Below are 21,887 nucleotides of genomic sequence, written 5' to 3'. Positions count from 1 at the left end.
TACATGGGGTCAGAATTAACCCCAGGAACTGTGGACAAGCTAGTACAGTGGATCTAATGAGAACTGCATTTACAGCATGGGCAAGCTGATCTCGACGAGATAATATGAACACGTGTAGCTGCCCTCTCTGTGGTCCCATCAAGCCTATGGTTTCTAGTGCTGCCTTCCCATTCTGATGCCTCTCAGCACTGCCCATCAGCTCTGGCACAAATAAGTAAATGACATTCCAAAAAGTTAACAGCCTTTCTGGATATCACTAAGCAAGACACAGGGCTGTGAAGAAACAAAGCATAGGAGCCCTCCTAGATATGAGGCTCAGGGACAACCTTCTACCCTCAGGTTAAAACCCATCCTAGGCAACTGGTGGCAGGGCTGGTGTAACACAGAAAAGCAGGACTGAGAGAGCTGGCAGACACACACAAGCTGACACCCACTGACCTCCACAAGTTTCATGACGGGCACTGGGTTGAAGAAATGGAGGCCAGCGAATCGGTCTTGTCTGGTGGTGGCATTGGCTATGCTTGTAATCTGCAAGGAGGAAGTGTTGCTGGCAAAGATTGTATGTCTGTGAAGAGAAAATATAGTGGAGTATCAGAGTGAATCTCATCTTTCAAAACAGCATGACTCTTGGGTGCAATGCACAAGGTGACTGCTTACTGCCACATCTGTTGTCCTGACCCATTGGGGGAATCAGGGAGAAGACACATCTTCATATAAGAGGCTGAAATCAAGTGACTTCAGCTTTTTAAAAATTTTTAAATTTGAAAGTAAATAAAATTGGAACTTCCTGTTCCGAAGAGGTATTTAACCTTCACCAATCCTTACTTGATTTTCCAGAACAAAATTTCCCCTATCTACTTGTATTAATTAACTTCCAAGGTATGTGAGATAACAAGAGGTGGCTAATTGATCAAGCTACTTAACCAATCCCAGTCACAAACGAAACTCAGTGATCAAAGAATAATGAAATAAAGACACCTAAAAGCAACAAAATTCTAAATGAGCACATAAATCCTCAATCAGAAACATCTGATAATAAACATGAATTAAGATATTTTCCCTGAAGTGAAAAGCTTTATTTTTCAATTGGATGGGAATTGAAATGAAAACAAGAAAACCAACACGGTTCAAAAAAATTTTAAGGTTACCCAGGTAGATCTGGGGAAAAGAGGATATAGGCATATGCATATATAAGACATTAACTTATTAATTAAAAAAAAATCCATACTGACTTAAACCAAATTTAGTTAAGGCCACAGTAAAGTGGGGTGCCAAAAGCATGAGAGGAAAAGCTTTAAACAGGTCGACTTCCAGGCTTTCCTGCAGCGCCACCTTGCGGATAAAAACATACAAACCGGCCTGGTGCTGATTCCAACCAAGATGGCCTGTGACAGGGCAAGAAAGGCAAGGATCCCTTACTGACCAGACTTGGGGGTTCCTGCTTACCTAAAAGGCAATACTATAATCTGCTCAAATCAGTGGGGGGTGGGAGGAGAGGAGGAAGAGAAGGGAGAAGAAACCAGTTATTTGGAAAGGAGGGAAAAGAGGTAAAAGGCGAGACCAGTGTGAGTAGGCAGCGGAGAACCTTCTCTTTCCAGGTATGAGCACATCTGCCTTCTCCAACAGCTTCCAAGGTAGGCCATTTAAAGGCCAGGCTTTCCTTTTTTTAAAAAAAAAAAAGACATTTTTTAAGGTCTTAAAATTTCAGTTTTCAAAGTTTCTTGCTTGTGGTCATTGGGGAAAATAATATAAACTATTCCCCATTACAGAAGGTAATGAAAAAAAGATCCTCTTCCAATAACAATGTGTGTAGCCAACACAAGCACCGTTCAACCACACAACCTGCACCACAAGCACCTGGAACCACAAAAGCAGAGCAGGGACAGCCTGGGCCCAAGGCTGTGCCAGCTGTGGCTCCACACTCCCCTTAAGAAAAGAGAGTGTTATTTTAAAGATTAGTATTACAATCGTAATACCCCTTTTCATAGAACGTTTGAAGGGCCATTCACCTGCAAAAAGGGGAAACTCGGGCACATTTGGTAAAATAAAGTGACATCAGAGCCCAGTTCCAGGTATTGCCAGTCCAGGGCACTCTGGCACATTTTATCAGAAGGAGGAAATGATCTCTCCCCAGCAGACCTCTGCTCTGCCTCTCCCAACAGGGTCAGGCTGACTCTGTTCCTAAAAGTCTCACACTGTCTTCAGAGAATATTAAACACATAGGACAGTCTTTTCGTCCACAAACAAAATGTACTCTGGGCTGGGCACGGTGGCTCACACTTGTAATACCAGCACTTTAGGAGGCCGAGGCAGGTGGATCACTTGAAGACAGGAGTTCGAGACGAGCCTGGCCAACATGCCCTGTCTCTACTAAAAATACAAAAATTAGCTGGGCATGGTAGCGCATGCCTGTAATCCCAGCTACTAGGGGGGCTGAGGCAGGAGAATTGCTTGAACCTGGGGGGCAGAGGTTTCAGTGAGCTTAAGATCACGCCACTGCACTCCAGCCTGGGCGACAGAGCGAGACTTCGTCTCAAAAAACAAAAAAAAAAGTACTCTTACATGTTCCTGGAAACACTTGTCTTGAACCACCTTTTGTTTTTTTCATTCTGACACTCAGGTACCAAAAAAACTACTTTTCTCTTAAATGTTCTAAAAGAAAATCGACAACACACGCAGTGATTATTAGCAATGCCCCCAGACCCTAGTATCAGGAAGACAAGAGGCGTGGTGGGGACGGCAAAGGATTCAAGAGTCCATACTTTGTCTAAAGGGGAAAGTCAGGCTTTCGATCTGGCTGCCTGTGCGCCTGGTCATACTTTTCATTTGTGTGTCTGAGGCTGCTGCTAGAGAAGTCATGTTCCTCTCCAGGATGCAACTGTTTCATCAGGGCTTCCAACGCGAAATGTATCACTTGACTATATTTTTTTCTCCCATTATAGGATCGAACTGTAAAATCTGTCAGTAAAGTACCTCTCAATACGGCTGCTTAAAAAATGTAGCAAGCATTCAATAATGGTGGTGATCTAAAACAAAAACAAACAGTGCCGAGGAAGGTGGAGAAGGTCAGCAGTAAAGTCACATCTTTGGTATGACTCGTGTCTTCTTTTCACACCTCACATCTGTTTTGCATCAATTCAGGTGAAAGGGCCTAGTGTAGTGCCTGATACACAGCAGGCACTCAGGAAATGTGAGCTAAATTAAATGAGTTTCCTAAACAACTCTGTACAATAGGTACCAGTGCTGCTGCTCCTATTTTACACATGGGGGAAGCTAGTCTTAGAGAGTTAGAGCCAGAAAGGTCTAGGAAATTATTTATCCCAAACACCTCAACTCGCATTACAGATGATGAAACTGAGGACTTTTCCAAGGCTGGAGGTGGTGGTGGGGTCAGCACCAGGCCCAGGCCTCCTGACTTTCTTCAATGATCCTTCTTCTGTACCAGACATGGACAACGGAGGGCAGTCAGGCCTTTCACTGTCATCAAGAGTGACCAATCTTTTCAATAAAGATCAAACTGCTTGACAAAACTCCCTTTTTTGGGGTGGGTGTTTATTATCCCAGAGGGCTCCCTGCTGGCCTGGGAGCCAGTCCCGGTACCACAAGTGTCTTCTGTTTTTGTCAGATGTCTCTGCAGCCTCTAGATGCCAGTGTGAAATGCACGAGGACACTGATTGGCCGTGATGGACAGATGACAGAAAGGCAAGTCTCTTCTCTTTGTCAGGGGCAGGGCCTCTCTGGCCACAAGGCCACCCATCTCTGAAGGTTAACATTCCGACAAGCTGGTATGCAAGTGTCTCTCTTTAGCCACTGCCCACTGTAAGTGTCCTGAGAATTGCTTTTGTCATGTAATCTTATTCTGCCATTCAATTCCAACCAAGAAGCATGAAAATACAGTCAAACAAGTCACTAGAAGAGCACTGATCAGTGGGTCAGGTGTCACACACTCTAAGGCTCTGGATCCCAAGGTACATTCTGCCAGGAAGAATTCCACCAGGAAGCCAGCGAGCTAAGAAGTTAATGCTCCTTTAACACTCCCAAGAGTACTTCAATTGAACCCAGATGAAGCTCAAAACAGGAAAGTCCTCTCTGCCTATAGGCATTCCCTTCAATTACACCATTCTGTTTGCTCCATCCAAAAAAGCAGGAAACACAGAACTGCTCTGAGGGTCCTTGGCATACAGTTAAGGACACGTAGGGTATTCCTATGCCCGAGAATGGAGCACAGAAGTACCGTACATGTCCTTAACTGTCTGCTGTCAGATGTCTCTGCAGCCTCTAGATGCCAGTGTGAAATGAACCAAGGAACGTCACAGCAGCTTCTGGCATAGGAGTATCCATGACCTACACACTTCAAGAAACATACATGCCTGTCCCTGGATGGACCCCTCCATGTTACCATGGGTAACTCCACACTCATCTGGGACAAGGATCAGATCACAACAGCCCAAGCTTCGGAAGCAAACTGGGAGTGGGAGGATGGAGAACAACAGAAACCATGTTGGCTTTTCTTGAAATAGCTGTGGGATAGGAGAGAGGGAGGTGGATGAACTTGGTCAGAGGATCCCTTCCTGGGAGAAGGCAATAAACAAGGAAGAAAGTTCAAGGCCCAGGGAGGGACCCCTCAGAACCTGTCAAGAATGTCCAGGGATCATGAACAGATATTTTTCAAAAAAAGACATACTAGTGGTCAATAAACATATGAGAAAATGCTCAGCATCACTAATCAACAGAGAAATGGAAATTAAAACCACAATGAGTTTAGCACCTGATACCAGTCAGAATGGCTTTTATTAAGAAGTCAAAAACAACAGATGTTGGTGAGAATCTGGAGAAAGGGAACCCTTGCATGCTGCTGGTGCCAATGTAAATTAGTACAACCTTTAAGGAAAACAGTATGGAGATTTCTCAAAAAACTAAAAATAGAACTAACATGTGATCCAGCAGCCCCACTATTGGGTATATATTAAAAGGAAAAAAACTCATTCTATCAAAAAGATACCTGCACTCATGTTTATTGCAGCACTATTCACAATAGCAAAGACACGAAATCAACCTAAGTGTCCATCAATAGCTGATTAAAGAAAATGTGGCATATATACACCATGGAATACTACTCAGCTATAAAAAAGAATAAAATCATGTCTTTTGAAGCAACATGAATAGGAGTGAAGGCCATTATCTTAAGTGAAACAACTCAGTCAAATACCATATGTTCTCACATATAAGTGGTAGCTAAATAACAGGTACCCATGGATGTACAGAGGGAAATAACAGACACTGGAGACTCCAAAAGGTGGGAGGGTGGCGAGGGTTGAAAAATTACCTATTGGGTACAGTGTTCACTATGTGGGTGATGGGTATACTAAAAGCCCAGACTTCACCACTACACAATCTAGGCATGGAACAAAACTGCACTTGTACCCACAAATCTATAAAAACAAAAAATAAAAATGAAAAACAAAAATAAGGTTAAAAAAAAAAAAAGAAGAAGATTGTCCAGAGGTTACATACTCAGCAGCAAACTTGTCCAGCCTTTTGAAGAGCTCGTTTTTCACCTTCAGATTCTCCACGATGGCTTCCACCACCAAGTCTGCGCTGTGGACAACGGAGGCTGCATCCGTGCTGGTCGTTATGCTGCTCAGGGTCTTCTCCACAAATTCATCGCCAGCCTAATGCAGTGGGAGGAAGAAGAGAACATTCACCAGGCTCACTGGAAACTGTCTTTCAAGTTCTTAGCTCTGCTCCAGTTAGTAAACTCGGTGTTCAGAGCACCTGTATTGGCCTACCCTATCTGTTCTCAAAGCGTCCACAAAGCCTGTAATTTATCCTTCCATAGCTCCGCGCCATCCATTAGTCTTGAGGTGGTGCTGACTATTCCTTTCTAATAAAAGCAGAGACTAGCTCCTATTAGAGCAAGGGCAAGAGCCAGGGTAAGAAAGCTGACTTAGCATTTATCAAATAATTATTGCCCGTCATATGCCTGAAACTGTTGTTTCCGAAACAAGCTAGACACAGCCTCTGCTGCCAAAGAGCCTGTAGTTTTCATCGTTTCCTCATTTTCCTCCTGTGACTCCAGGTTTCCACAGACCTCAATAAGGACAGAATTGGAGATGGTGCCTCTATAAGCCGCCATTTTATTTCATAGTGCAATTTGTCCACAGGGCATCAAAATAGTCATAATCAGCAAAGGCATCCAAAATCGTCATGGAATAAGCAGCTAGATCTCAGCTGTTATACAGAAATATTCTACTAGCCACATTAAAAAAAGGGAAAAGACATTCACAGGTGAAATTAATGTTATTTAACCTAATATATCTAAGATGTCATCACTTCAACAGGTAATTAATATTTAAAAATATTGAGATGTTTTATATATTTTTCTCCTATTATAGCTTTAAAATCTAGTGTCTATTTTACACTCAGAGCACATCTCTATCTAGACTAGCCACATTTCAAGCACTCAGTAGCCACTTGTTAGTAGCTATTATATTGGTGGTCATTATAGAGCTAGATAAGCATAGTATGTCAACTAGGCAAAGTGAAACTGACACTTCCCTCCTCAATGGTGTCCCTGGCAGAGGAGAGAAACCTCAGGAGTATAGACTCCTGAGGAGTAGCTAGCCAGAGCTGAGCAACTTGAGCATAGGGGCCATCCTTTTATCTTTAAGGTGAGCCTTTTATCTTTAAAGGTGAGCCACACCTTTAGGGTGTGTCTCAGAAACTCAGCCCAAGGAGACAATTAGCTGAAAGTTTGTAAACAAGGGGAAAATGCAGGCTATCTGGGTCAAACTCACTCTGTCCTAGACTCCAACCCTCAGCCCAGGGATCTTATAATCTCATCTGTCTGGACCCTCCTCATAACAACCCCTGCATGGGGTCCCACTACAATTAAGAATATAAGGGACAGGTGGACCGGGCGCAGTGGCTCACACCTGTAATCTCAGCACTTTGGGAGGCCAAGGCCGGCGGATCACGAGGTTAGGAGATCGAGACCATCCGGGATAACATGGTGAAACCCCGTCTCCACTAAAAATACAAAAATTTGCTGGGCGTGGTAGCAGGCGCCTGTAGTCCCAGCTACTCAAAAGGCTGAGGCAGGAGAATGGCGTGAACCCGGGAGGCGGAGCTTGCAGTGAGCCAACATTGCGCAACTGCACTCCAGCCTTGGCTACAGAGCAAGACTCCGTCTCAACAAAAAAGAATATAAGGGACAGGTGAAAAATACCTTAATGTAAAAAGTAAAGTAGAAGTTCCTCTTCAAAGAGACTCTCCTCCCCATCTAATTAAGAATAAATAGTAACTTTTCTTAGAAGCAAAATTTATTCTAAGACCTGTGTTAACATTCTTAAATATCTGCTAGCTGTAATAAAGAAATCAATGTACTTTATGTTCTCAGCTCCACAATTTAGCCTAAATATTTGCCCTGGCATGCTTATACTGGTCCAAGTGGACATTAGGTCATAGCCCGTTCCTCTTCCTTATTTAGAGGTGTTTTTACCTTTCTCAGCATTCCACAAGTTACTTCCTCCTTCCTTTGTTCTCACCTGCCTTTGCCTCTTTTAAAAAGTTCTAAGTTGCTAGCCAATCAAGACAAATACATTTGAATGTGAAGTCCCGTTCCAGCCAATAGAAACCAGACACAGCAGTAAGGCAGACGTGTCAGGTTATAAATGACCCTGTCTCCTTTGTTCAGTGTACTCTTGTGGCAAAACTGCTGGCGAGTGTACCCTTTCTGCAGAAAGTAAAAATGGTCTTGCTGAGGAAATTAAATTTATGCTCAAGTGCTATTTCTTTACAGCACCAAAGAACAAGCATTTCTAACATTAATCTGCCTGTGATATTTATTATTTGAATTTCATCCTAGAGAAGGTAAAATTATCTCCACCGTCATCTGAAGGCCACTAGACATTGGGAAAAAAATGCATATCAAAACCACAATGATAGCAGGACTCGGTGGCTTATGCTTGTAATCCTAGCACTTTGAGTGGCCAAGGTGGGAGGATCACTTGAGGCCAGGAGTTTGAGAGCAGCCTGGGCAACACAGTACAACTCCGTCTCTAAAAAAATATATTTTTTTAATTAGCTGGGTGTGGTGGCTCACATCTATAGTCCTAGCTACTTGGGAGGCTGAGGTGAGAGAATGGCTTGAGCCTAGGAGTTCAAGGCTATAGTGAATGAACTATGATCATGCCACTGCTCTCCAGCCTGGGTAGCAGAGCAAGACCTCATTTCCAAAACAAAAAAACAAAAAACAAAAACATCACAATGAGATACTACTTCACACCTAAGATGGCTACAATAAGAAACAAAACAAAACAAACATGGAAAATAGCAAGTGTTGGCCAGGATGTGGGGAAACTGGAACCTTCGTACATTGCTGGTGGGAATGTAAAATAGTGCAGTCACTACAGAAAACAATTTGGTGGTTCCTCAGAAAGCTAAATATAGGATTACCATACAACCCAGCAATTCTACTTGTAGGTATATAACCCAAAGAATTGAAAACAGAGACTCCAAACCAATAGCATACCAATGTTCACTGCAGCATTATTCAAAATAGCCAAAAAGTGAAAGCAACCCAATTCCATTAACAGACGAATGAGTGATATGGTTTAGCTCTGTGTCCCCACCCAGATCTCACCCTGAATTGTAATAATCCCCACGTGTTGTGGGACGGGCCCAGTGGGGGGTAATTTATAAAGGACAGTTCCCCTGCACATGCTCTCTCTCGCCTGCTGCCATGTAAGACATGACTTTGTTCTTCCTTCGCCTTCCACCATGATTGTGAGGCCTTCCCAACCATGTGGAACTATGAGTCAATTAAACCTCTTTCCTTTATAAATTACCCAGTCTCAGGCATGTCTTTATTAGCAACGTCATGAGAACAGACTAATACAATGGGTTAAAAAAAAAAGTGGTACAAATCCAATGGAATATTAAATTGGAATATGATAATAATCCAGTGGAATATTAAGCCATAAAAAGGAATGAAGTTGGCCGGGAGTGGTGGCTCACGCCTGTAATCCCAGCACTTTGGGAGGCCGAGGTGGGTGGATAACAAGGTCAAGAGATTGAAACCATCCTGGCTAACATGGTGAAACCCCGTCTCTACTAAAACTACAAAAATTAGCTGGGTGTGGTGGCATGCGCCTGTAATCCCAGCTACTTGGGAGGCTGAAGGAGAACTGCTTGAACCCAGGAGGTGAAGGTTGCAGTGAGCTGAGATTGTACCACTGCACTCCAGCCTGGTGACAGAGCGAGACTCTGTCTCAGAAAAAAAAAAAAAGGAATGAATTTGTGACACATGTTACAACATAGATGAACCTTGAAAACTTTATGCTAAGTGAAATAAGCCAGACACAGGACAAATATTGTATGATTCCACTTACATGAAGTATGAATGTGCGAGTGTAATTAATGCTACTGAATTGTATAGTTTAAAATGGCAAATTTTATGTTATATATATTCTACCATAATAAAAAAATTTTTAAAAGCATCTAGATATACCACCTTGGATACTTGAAGTGAGAAACAACAAATGCCTTATGTGTACTTTTCTCTGGCTGCATACAGCGAGAAATTCTATCCAAGCCCCAAGGAAATCAATCTTAAGCAACTTTAACAAGATGACAAAAGGTAAATTGAAATTTGTTTGGGTGATTTGTGCTGTATTTCTAATTAAATGCAAACTCCTAAGTGAAAGTGCGCTGAAAAAGCAGCATGGCCCTTAGTCACCAACTCCTTCTCATCCCACCATGCTGTTTTTTTCCCGGGCTCCACAGAGTTCCTCAAATTCTTCTATCTCTTCTGCTCCTGGCAAGTAGAATGATTCACTCTTAGTTTCTATAAATACCATATTTATTATATCATTCTTTTCTTAACTTGTAGTATAAAAATTATCTTCCTGTTTCTTCTTCCATCCTTTTAGCAAAAAAAGTGTTCTTCAATTCCAAATTCTCATGTTTTTCTAGAATGAGTTCACCACCTGTACAAGCTTTCTTCTCAACCTCAAATCCCACCCAACAAAATGGTTATTTACTTCTCCTGTTTTGTAATCAGTACCCCCTGAATGTTTAGTAATTATGTTATTATATTGGTTTAAAGTTATGGAAAAATGAGTTTTACACCAACAAACTGGAAAAAAAAAAAAAAAGAAAGAAAGAAAGCCAGAAATCCCCCATTGCCCTGCAAATGTAAAGCAGTCAGAGAGCACTTGTCTTGAAGACATCGATAATAAGAAATTACCTTAGGGTTTTCTGCAAACTTCTTCTTTGCCACTTTCCTAAGGCTTTCCTCAATTCCCTTTTTGGATTTTGCCAGGATGTCCTCTGTCTGGTCTACCAACACTACTGTGTGACCAGTTGCTGCAGCAACCTAGAGCAACAAAAGAACAATTTCTTTTTAAAAGAAAGAAAACATAACACGCACACGCACACACCCCACCCCAAAAAACAGTGGCATTTCATATTCCACATGAATTCTACTACCATTCCATTCAAAATACTGAGTGAACATACAATACGTCAACATTAACTAAACACACACTTCTTGCCAGGCACTGTTCTAAACCCTTTATATTGAATACAACAAATTCTTGAAACAACTGTAGAAGGTTAAGAAGCGTCCCTATGGTCACTCAATGGGTAGACAGCAGAGCCGGAATCTGAATCAAAGCCCTGAAGGCCACGCTCTAAATACTTCTCTGTACTGATTTTAACACTGCACTGTTCCACTCAGGGGCCACTAGCTACATGTGGCTATTTAAATTAATTGGAATTAAGTAAAATTAAATATTCAGTTCCTCAGTGGCACTAGCCATATTTCAAAGTGCTCAGCAGGCTGTTCCCAGAGCACCCACTCCCCAGCCACCATCCTTTTCTCCTTGGAACTGGCACCCCTTGTGCAGTTTGGCCTCTTGGCCCTTCTCTTCTGCAGCCCTTAAATCAGTAATAGGTAAGACTAAACTCTAATAATGGTGGCAAAAAGACTCCTGTCCCCAAGGGCTATTTGGTGACAAGACTCCCATGAAAATGAAGTCTTTGGGATCAGCTAATTTAGGATGGGCAATTCCCTGCCTTCACCATGCCACCCTGGCTGAGGGAGGAATCCTAGGGTAAGGGGAATGTTTAGTGAAGCTGCCCAAGCTCACACACAGCCAGCTTAGCTTAGTCACAGTGAGTGACAAATCAATCCCTATTTCATCACTGTCTGGCAATAGCTTCAGCAAGGATCATGGAATAGGTATTGTGGCTAAAAGCAGATCATTGGGTCACCTTCATCACCCTACAGGCATGTGTAAGTGAATTAGTTCAGGCCAGAAGCAAGAGGACAGGCATGACCTAATATAATCATAAATGATGCAAGAGGACAGCAGAACTGAGATATCCCTCAGGATCTGAGAAGCCTCCTGCAAAACCATTGCTTTGGAACCTCAATGACACCAACAGTGTGCAGGAGAGGGGCAAGTTATCTGAAATGAACTTGCCCAGAGAAGAACAAGGAGATGACAGAAATAGTCCCAAACCATGGTCGTGATATAAGATTTTTGAAGCCAGACAACCAAAACTCAAAAGCAGAAAACCAATGAGTAAAAGAAACACAAACAAAAGAGCAAAACCTAAAGGCAAAGACGTTCAAATCCCAAGGCAAGATTTCCAAAGAACAGTTTTCAAAATGGTAAGACAGGTTTTAAATGCAAGGTTATTTCAACTGCACTCATGGCTCCCTGAGAAAGCAGCACACGGTGGGCTCATGTCTGAGCCTGTGGACCTGCAGGCTGCATCAGCACCGTCTGGGAACCAAGGCATGAAAACACTCCCAGGACCAAAAAGTCTGACAACCAGGACTGGGCAACTGGGGCAACGGGGGATGAGTTATCTTGATACAAGGACAGAGGCAAGCAGGAAACCAGCCCATCAGCAGAAACATTCCACAGGCTGCGGGCAGGCAGCAAAGTAAAACAACGTCCCAAAAGCAAAACCCTCATCAATCCAAACCAAGTTTTCCCCTAAGTGGCAATGGACCAAGGCCCATCTAGCCAATGATTCAAATCAGTGATGCAGGTCACAATTTATTGTGTTGCAATAAACTACCACTATAGCATAACTTCAAGTGATTTCAAATTATAGTAGCATTTTCATTTTACCCATGTGCAGAGATCAACCCAATCTAAAAGTGCAAGGTTCCTTGCCATCATTTCTTACAGTAGTCATACCCTAGACACACAAGGTCAGCAACTTCTAAGGGCAACTTCAAGTCTTAATCATCTTTACAAACCCCAGTGCCCAATCCATGATCCACAGTGAGCAATCAATGCATGAACAGCATATAACCTGATGCCTGGTACATATTAGATGCTTAATAAAATATCCACAGGATTATAGGTCCAATGTTCTTTGATTAATCTGTCCACATGGAGTTGGTGTTCATCTCCTACTGGTACATTAGTCTAAATGGGCCATCACAGAGATGGACTCAAGATATTAGGTAGGCTATTCCTTTCTCTCATCTGGACCATTAAAAACTGCACAACTTTTATCCCCAGACTGGTTCAACAGGCTATGGTACTCTTAAGCATGGGTGAGCAGCCATAGGCCACCTGAAGGCCACATTGTTTATTTCTGAATTATTAGTGCACTTGTCTTATTTCTTCTATGAGATCTCCAAGAGCTGAGAGAGCCAACAGAAGTCAATCTCTACCTACCCTCAGAAAGAACTTTAAGCCTTGCCGGGCACGGTGGCTCACACCTGTAATCCCAGCACTCTGGGAGGCCGAGGCGGGCGGATCACAAGATCAGGAGATCAAGACCATCCTGGCTAACACGGTGAAACCCCATCTCTACTAAAAAATACAAAAAATTAGCCGGGCGTGGTGGCGGCCCACCACTACCAGGGAGGCTGAGGCAGGAGAATGGTGTGAACCTGGGAGGCGGAGCTTGCAGTGAGCAGAGATCGCACCACTGCACTCCAGCCTGGGGGACACAGCGAGACTCTGTCTCAAAAACAAACAAACAAACAAACAAAAACTTAAGCCTTTAAAAAGAAAAAAGCCAAATGCAGCAAAAATAAGAGGTGCCACATACTAAGCATCTACTATGTGCTGGGTTCATAATCTGTGTTTTCCAAGACTATTTCTGATTAATCCAACAACCCTAATCCATTTTATAGATGAGGAAAACTGAGGCTTAGAGAGGTTAAATAACGTGTCTAAGGCCCCAGGGCTAGTAAGTGAAACTAACACATACCACCCTCAACAAGAATCCTTCAGCTTCAATCAAATTAAAGTCACAGTAATAGCAAAAATTACTTGATAAACAAGAGCACCTATCCAGACAAATGACAGTTTCCATGTCAGCATTACAGACTCAAAAGCAACATAGGACACCCTAACCCTTTTGTGGTTCTAGGACAAGGGTTCTCAAAGTGTGGGTCATGGACCGGCAGCAACAATCATCTGGGGACTTGTTAGAAATACAAATTCTCAGACTCCACTTCAGACCCAAAGAATCAAACTCTGGGTAGGGCTCAGTGAGCTGTGGTTTAGCAAGCCTTCCAAGTGATTCTGATGCTCACCAAGGTTTCAGAACCACTGCTCTAAGATCTGTGCTCCGATCCGGCACAGATTAGAAACAACTGGGAATATTTAAAAAGCCCAAACCCCAGGCCCCACCTACAGATATTCTAATTCCTGTAGCCTGGGGTGGTGCCTAGTCATTGCTATTTTTAAAAACACCCCCAGATGCTGAGCACTGCCCTAAAATAACCTGTCGGCCCTGATCCCCACCCCTGTCTACACCAGCCACTCCTGGGTTGCCATCTGTCTCCTCAAACCACTGAAAAGCTCTAAACCAATAGAGTTCCAAAGTCTTCCTGTTGCTCTCTGAAAGTTCCAGACGCTATGCTAAAGACACTATTGGTAAGACTCCTCCCCCACACATTCCCTAAGGAAAGGTCAAGCCCCACCAGGCCTCCTGCCTGGGACTCTTTACATCAGGGTCTTGCTCCATCAGTCCTACATAAAGCTTGCTTCTTAATTCCTTTCTTGAAGGTCAGGCCCTGCACTTGCTTCCTTGACTATGTTTGTTCCAGCCCCTTTCTCTGCAATAGCGCTTTTCTAGCCTTGACCTCTGGCCACACTTGCATCTACCATCCCCTGTACAGATCCTTGATGGTCACCTGCCTGCTCCTGGCTGACTAACCACCACCTTTGAGCTTTGATCCTTTCTTCTCCACAGGCTACAATGCTGGGAGAAAATCTTGAATCTCCTAGAGAAGAAATTCCGTGAAAGACTCCACAACCAACTGAAACCAGAGCCCAATGAGGTTTGCCAGTCCTAATTAACAGCTCCCATAGAGAGTGCGTTCCAAATGCCAGACACCAGGCCTATGCTATCTCATTTAATTTTATTTAATCAGTTCTCCAAGGTCAAATGTCAATTTTAATGAAGCATCACTTTAGTTATGCAGTTTGTTCTTTCGAAACAAAATAATTATGATACTAAAATCTGGATTAAATGAGCATATGACTGTTTTTGATATTTGGAAGAGGAAAATTCATCACAGTTACCATTATGCCTATAACTAATTATTCTTCCAAAGAATGAATCCGGGCAACACACACATTTACAACATAAATACTGTACTAACCATTGTGGGGCCCCATTCTTTAGCATTCGAAGTCCTAACACCAACATTATCAAGTGCCTGTAACTGCTGCATTCTCCCACCACTTTTCTTTCTTCAACTTATGGCAAAATGTCCTTGGAGGAGACACTGTGGCTTCACTTGGCACAAATAATAATATGAACACAAATGCACATAAGGGCATGGATATCTCAGATCTCGTTAGTGATGAAACATTCAAATCATCCAGAATACACTTGTATTAATTCTAGGATCATCCAAAAAAAAGCAAATTTTAAGATTTTTTAATTTAAGTTTTAGATCCCCAAAGACCATAGTTTGAAAAACAATGGCTTGATTTAATCTTTTTGGTAACCATAAGATCAAATATTAAGAAAGAAGGTATCTTGATTAGGAGTTTCCAACACAGAAAATAAAGAAAGAAAGAAAGAAAAAAATAAGGTGTATATGGTGAGTTACAGTGTCAAATAAACATTTAAACTGAATACAGTGTTATTACTTGGTTTAACATTCCTTTTAGTACCACATAACATCCTGAAAACTAGTTTAGGGTCATCTTACCTCTTTAACAATAGCCTCCCAGCTGGGCTTCCAGCCTCCAAGCTCAGCTCTCCCAACCCTTAATATCTCCGCAGGGTCATGTTCCTTCCTCCAGCAGACACCCAGGTCTTGAAGTGTAGTAACTCCTAAGGCTGTCCTACACATGTTTCTTCAGCTGCTTCTTTTGACCTTAAAAATCTCTTTTCCATCTAACTTCTCTCTTCATTCCTTTCTTGAAAGAATTATCCCTCATTGCTGCTGAGGCCAACCTCTTTCCTATGACAGATATGGAAGTTCACGGTTATGGCTTCCAGTTACTCCTCCCGAATAAAATCTGGGGTCCTTCAAGTTTGGATTATTCATTCACAGCTTTTGGTTACATGTTGATTTGAGGCTACAAACAGAACAAGAAGTGCTAAGTTTCTCTTGGAAGCCAGGCAGCTGCACTGGAGTATACCACAACTTGGACAGCAAGGAAGCCTTTGTACAGTTTGGGTAAAAAAATGCAGAGGTTAGAAAATGCTTCCTTTTGAATGATCAAAGGTTACAGACAAAAACACTTGGCTTCTCAGAGGTGTGTGCTTTTGATCCTCTGCCCAAGACTTGTGCTCCCCTAGGGATGGACCAAAACTACCACTTAGAGCACCACGCTGCGCATGCCACTGCATTCATTCCTTCACTGACTGCGGCCTATTGACTCAACACCTGCCTTGTAAGGTGAACAAAACAAAATCCCCTACTCTCAGAGAGCTTGCACTTCTCATAAATTATCCCCTCTGATCTTCATAACTGCCTTTGGGGAAGGCACATTATTCTCACTGTCTACACATGACAGGGAGCTCAAGCTGCCTACTCACATGCCTTTCTTGACCCTGGAAGGCATGGCGGAGTCTGAGGGCAATAGCCTGAAACAGTACTGAGACAGGCAAGGGCCAGACTCCAGAGCCTGTGTGCCAAGTCGGGGATGGAAAACATTCCTTAACCTCAGCAGGCTGTCTCCTCATCTATAAAACAGGGGCAACAGGGTTGTTGGGAGGGTTAAATGGGTTAATACAAGTCAAAAACCTGCAGTGGTGCCTGGCACATCACAATAACTTGGGGGTTTTTTTTGGTTTGTTTTTTTTTTAATTCTGGGCTGCCCCCTTCTTCTTTCTGCAATGGTCTGAGGCCTATTGTTGGATCCAGGCACAGCCTTCTAAGGTAAACTATTGTATTTTGCTTTTGATCTTACATCTTCTGATTTCATGACTTGTTTTTCAGTTTTCATTTTCAAGTTTTCCCTTCTGTGTCCTTCTATTTTTTTTACAAACGGGCTGGGATCCTGGTCCATATAAAAAGGGAGGAAGAAAAGGACCTTCCTTAATCACCTGAGGCTGGCCTTTGCTTTACCACCAAAGTCTTTAAATTACTTGGTGGCATGGTGATATGTGGAGAAACAAGCCTATAAATTGGAGTTCCTGGGTTTAAAACCTGGATATGATTTGAATGTGCTCTCTTCAAAAGTCAGGCACTGCCAATATGATAGTATTGAGAGGTGTGGCCTTTAAGAGGAGATTAGGCCATGAGGTCTCCTCCCTCATGAATGGGATTAAAGGTTTTTATAAAAGGACTTGACGGAGAAAGTTCGTCTAGCTTTCTTCCACCTTCTGCCATGTGCAGACAGCCTTCTTCCCCCTGGCAAGACACAGCAAGTAGGTCTGCACCAGACACCAATGCTGGCACCTTGATCTTGGACTTCCCAGCCTCCAGAACTATGAGAAAATAAATTTCTGTTCTTTATAAATTACCCAGTCTCAGGTATTCTGTTAATAGCAGCAAAAAAAAAAAAAAAAAAAAGACTAAGACACTGATTTAGCCACTCACTCACTGTGTGACTTTGGGTGAGCTATGAAGCCTCTATGTCTTGGTTTCCTGATCTGTCATAAAGGTTAGTAACAAAGGTACCCACCTCATAGAACTGTTGTGAGGATTAAAGAAGTTAATGTGTTTAACGTGCTTAGACCAGTGCCAGGCATGTGAAGGTGCACAAAGCTTGTTAGCTGCTATTTTATTCACTACACTTGGTGCTTCTACTTTCTCCTGAGCCATTAAATTCCTAAACTCTAGTAATATGGCTTATTTCAGTCTGTTAGTGCTGCTATAACAAAATACCAAAGACTGGGTAATGTATAAACAACAGAGACCAAGATCATCAGCATGTTCAGTGTCTGGTGAGGGCTCTTCTCTGCTTCCAAGATGGTGCCTTGTTGCTGCATGCTCTGGAGCAAAGGTCCCCAACCTTTTTTGGCACCAGGAAGACATGGGAGACAATTTATTTTATTTTATTATTATTATACTCTAAGTTTTAGGGTACATGTGCACAATTTCATGGAAGACAATTTTTCCACCATCTTGCAGGGAAGAGGGGATGGTTTAGGGATGATTCAAGTGCATTACATTTATTGTGCACTTTATTTCTATTATTATTACATTGTAATATATAATGAAATAATTATACATCTCACCACAATGCAGAATTAGTGGGAGCTCTGAGCTTGTTCCGCTGCATCTAGATGGTGCCATCTGGGGATAATGGGAGACAGTGACAGATCATCAGGCATTAGATTGTCACAAGGACACAAAACCTAGATCCCTCACATGCACAGTTCACAATAGGATTCATGCTCCTATGAGAATCTAATGCCACTCTTGATCCAACAGGAGGCAGAGCTCAGGCAGCAATGCAAGTGATGGGGAACAGCTGTAAATACAAATGAAACCTTGCTAGCTGCTCACAGCCTTCTATGTGGCCCGGTTCCTAATGGGCCACGGACCAGGAGTTGGGAACCCCTGCTCTGGAGGGGATGAGCACTGTGTCCTCACATGGCAGAAGGGAGAAGAGGCAAAGTTGGTCTCTCAAGCCCCTTTAAATGGCACTAAGCTGTTCATGAATGCAGAACCCTCATGACCTCATCACCTCCTAAAGGCCTTATCTCTTAATACTGCTGCACTGGGGATTCAGCTTCGACATAAATTTTGGAGGGAACACAAACATTCCTATCAGAGTAGCTTCTTCCACCACCACTGCTGCATGAAATTAGATACAGTTGGTCCCCCCTTTATCTGTGGTTTTACTTTCTGTAGTTTCAGTTACCATCAACTATGGTCCAAAAATATTAAATGGGAAATTATAGAAATAAATGATGCATGTTTTAAATTGCATGTCGTTCTGAATAGTGTGATGCAATCTCGTATTGCCTGCTTGGGAGGAGAATCATCCCTTGGTCCAGCATATCCACACTGTATACTACCCAATCCATTAGTCACTTGGTAGCTGACTGGGTTATCAGATCAAAAAGACATAGTATATATAGGACTTGGTACTATCTGCAGTTTCATGCATCCACTGAGGGTCTAGGAATGTACTCCCTCCCCTCGTAAGGGAGGACTACTGTAACTTATCAATGGTCTACTAAATTGCTAAACTCAATGCCTGTTCTTTGGCTTCATCTTCTACAACAGCCCTGTACATTGCCAATAAAAGTTTCATTTTTGAAACTCTTCAGTTTCTTATCTGTCTGTTCCTTTTAGCCGTATTAATTGACCTCTCTTGATCTTCTAAGCCTATAAACAAGGACATCCTTCAAGGTTCTGTTTCCAATATAATTTCCATCTGAAATTCCAATCATTCTCATACTTCCAACTGTGTCTGAAACCAAAATAATCTATCTAAGCTGCAGTCATCATCTTGACCCTAAAATCAATTCTCCTTGGCCTTCATTAATGGCACCACTATTCTGTAGGTCAATTTTCAGGACAACGCTTTTTCCTTAATCCCAACCCTTAAATGCTGTCCAGAAATGTTCTATCCATTATTCAGGCCGATTTCAAATGCTACCCTCTCCATGAAGCCTTTTTCCAAATGAATGTACTTTCTATTTTGAAACCTCAGAGCTAGATTTTTACTGCTCTTATTGTACTACTTTACATCAAAGTAAACTATGTCATTTAGATCTCTGTCTAATCTCTGCTCTTAGATTTAAAATCCCTTAATGGCAGAAATTGATTTGGTCTTTGTATCCCTTAGTACTTATCACATGCCTTGAATATGATAGCTGTTCAATAACTGCTAAATAACAAATGCTTTGGACGGTAGTAACCTGATTCTGTAGTCTTCCCCAGCCACACCACACGTCTCCCTCCTCTGTGCTATCTCATGGCTCTGTGCCCTTGTTCATGTGGTTTCCTCTGCCAGACATGTCCCTCATTGCTGCTTCATGGACTTCAACTTACCCTCCATAATCTAACATGGACACCATCTCTCATTTAGTGAAACTTCTCCCAACCCTTAGTAGAGGTAATCACTTCTTCTTTGTGCCTCTAGTGATTTACAGATGCAGCAGATCTTTTGTGCAGGAATTCAAATACTGAAAGAAAATAACTGGGTGTGGCACTGGTGTGAACTACCAATGGCTGCTCAGTTATGTAATGGCAGCCCAGTCCCCAGGATGTGAACAGAACAGAGAAATAAAAACTTAACTGGTTATAGACTATTTCATGTCATAAGAATCTCACTGATTTCAGAATAAAAGTTATTAACCAACCAGAGCATAGGAGAAATCCCAGATGTGAAAGATGAATGATACACTTGAAATAGAAAAGCTAACCATACCAACCTTTTCTTCTTTAAAAAACTGATATGTAATAGCTGTACATACTTTTGGGGTCCATGTGACATTGTGATACCTGTCTAAAATGTGTAATGATCAAATCAGGGTAACTGGGATATCCAACACCCTGAACACTTATCTTCTCTTTGCCAACAGCAACTTGAGATGATGAAATCAAGATAGCACGGAGAGACCTTTCAAAAGTGCTGTTGCATCATCCACTTCAGGTTGTCAAGCTGCTGTTACCACAAATCCCAATATAGGGTGGTTAGGAACACTCCTATCTGCAGGCCAACTAGAATTTCCAGTAAATACAAATTTCATAAACATATAGGCAGTACAATGTATACATATATCTTTTTTTAACATAAGCTTTTTTAATGTCCCTTTTTCCTTAGCATAAGATATATATACACACTATATGTCATATCACATCTTAAGTATTTAAAAACCATACTGTAAGGTAAGGTATGTAAACTATTATAACTTTCATCTGTTTCAGATCAAATCCCAGATATGACAGGTAGGCTGTCTGTGCCTTCATTACAATTAGTTGTTCATACCTGTATGTCTTCCACTAGACAGTAGGTTTCTCAAGAGCAGCAATCACATCTTACTTTTTACCTGGCCTGATGTCTAGCACAAGGGAGATATTTCATACTCATGAAATGAACACTTGAATGACAGAGCTATTTTTTCATAAGCCTCAATTTGGAAATTATTTTAGAAATAAGTTCTCAAGAAGTCATGACTGGTTTTGTTGCTAGAAACCTTTATGACAAACTTTGTATAAGCTTCAAGTTACTGTAGAATTATGAGAAGTCACATTATTAGTTTGAAAAGGATAGTAAGAAAAAAAAAGGAGCTAATAGCCAGAGTCTTTAGTCAATTACCAAGTGGAAAAAATGCCACAAAAGTTTCTCTCTGTTATTTTGGTGAGCAGATTAACTGCTTTCTAGTACTGGTGGTTGTGATGCTAGGTAAAAGGGGAAATGTAGGGCAGTTGCTATGCGTTGCCCAATGCAAGATCAATATTCTTTAAGTGGTATCCAGCCCTGTGATTTCAAAATGGATGTGTGCTTAATTCACTCCAACATGTGAATGTGTCTTATACCTTTCATCCAAGAGGCTGTAAGTAAGGCCAGAGGCATGCCAACCCTGTGTCTGTGCCTGTCTGTGAGGGGCACATGTGTGAATCAGGTCAGAGATGGCCACAGACACACAAGCTCACTGCTCTCCAACACAGGTTTCTTCTCCACCACAGAAGGGAAACTAACACACCTAGCTTTTCAACTACTTTAAGAGATTGGCGAAAGCATTTATTGTTCAGGTTTATTACCTACAGATAATCAGGATCATCAATTTTGAGAGGAGGAAGACAACCCAGAGATCATTCAGTGTGGTGGCTCTCAAACGTTTTAGCCATGAACACACCTTTTTCCATAAGAATGCATATTGAAGACCAATATGTAAAACAAAGGTCAGAGAAGGAATCTTTACCAACCTTCCGGGAGATATGAAGGAGATTCATGAAATCTCTAATGTCCATCACAGTATAATGTTAAAAACCTCTGATCTATTCACACCCATTAGGATGGCTATTACTAAAAAAAAAAAAAAAAAAAAAAAAAAAAAAAAAAAGAACACAACAAGTGTTGGAAAGAACATGGAGAAACAGGAACCCCTGTGCATTGTTGATGCACTGTAAAATGGTGCAGCTGCTGGGAAAAGAGTACAGCAATTCATCAAAAATTATATACCCCAAAATATTGAAAACAGCCACTTGAACAGATATTTGTACAATCATGTTCAAGCAGCATTATTCACAATAATCAAAAAATGAAAGCAGCTCAAGTGTCCACTGATAGATGAATGGATAAACAAAATGTGGTCTATGCATACAATGGAGTATTACTCAGCTGAAAAAGGACGGGGATTCTGGCACATGCTACAACATGGATGAACCATGAAGATACTATGCTGAGTGAAATAGGCCTGTCACAAAAGGACAAATATTATATGATTCCACATATATGAAGTAACTAGAATAG

General features: G+C 41.9%; 1 protein-coding gene across 3 annotated transcripts in view; it reads right to left on the bottom strand.

The window, feature by feature from the left end:
* HADH (hydroxyacyl-CoA dehydrogenase) overlaps window positions 1–21,887 on the bottom strand; it is a 46,885-nt gene that overhangs the window by 15,147 nt on the left and 9,851 nt on the right. Inside the window, exons 1-5 of one of the 3 annotated variants that reach the window (XM_054554242.2) lie at window positions 17,692–17,746; window positions 15,209–15,581; window positions 10,250–10,378; window positions 5,515–5,672; window positions 439–565 (exon numbers count right to left, since the gene is read on the bottom strand). In XM_054554242.2, the coding sequence (XP_054410217.1) occupies window positions 439–565; window positions 5,515–5,672; window positions 10,250–10,378; window positions 15,209–15,352 (558 nt within the window). In that variant the 5' untranslated portion in view covers window positions 15,353–15,581; window positions 17,692–17,746. Of the gene's footprint in view, window positions 1–438; window positions 566–5,514; window positions 5,673–10,249; window positions 10,379–15,208; window positions 15,582–17,691; window positions 17,747–21,887 lie in introns of those variants that run through there. The other 2 variants (XM_054554243.2, XM_009240245.4) reach the window with 2 other exon arrangements.

The sequence above is a fragment of the Pongo abelii genome, chromosome 3, assembly GCF_028885655.2.
Source record: "Pongo abelii isolate AG06213 chromosome 3, NHGRI_mPonAbe1-v2.0_pri, whole genome shotgun sequence".
NCBI classification, from domain to species: Eukaryota; Metazoa; Chordata; class Mammalia; order Primates; family Hominidae; genus Pongo; species Pongo abelii.
The sequence above is the reverse complement of the archived record's forward strand: the minus strand, read 5'-3'. Positions and strand labels throughout refer to the sequence as shown.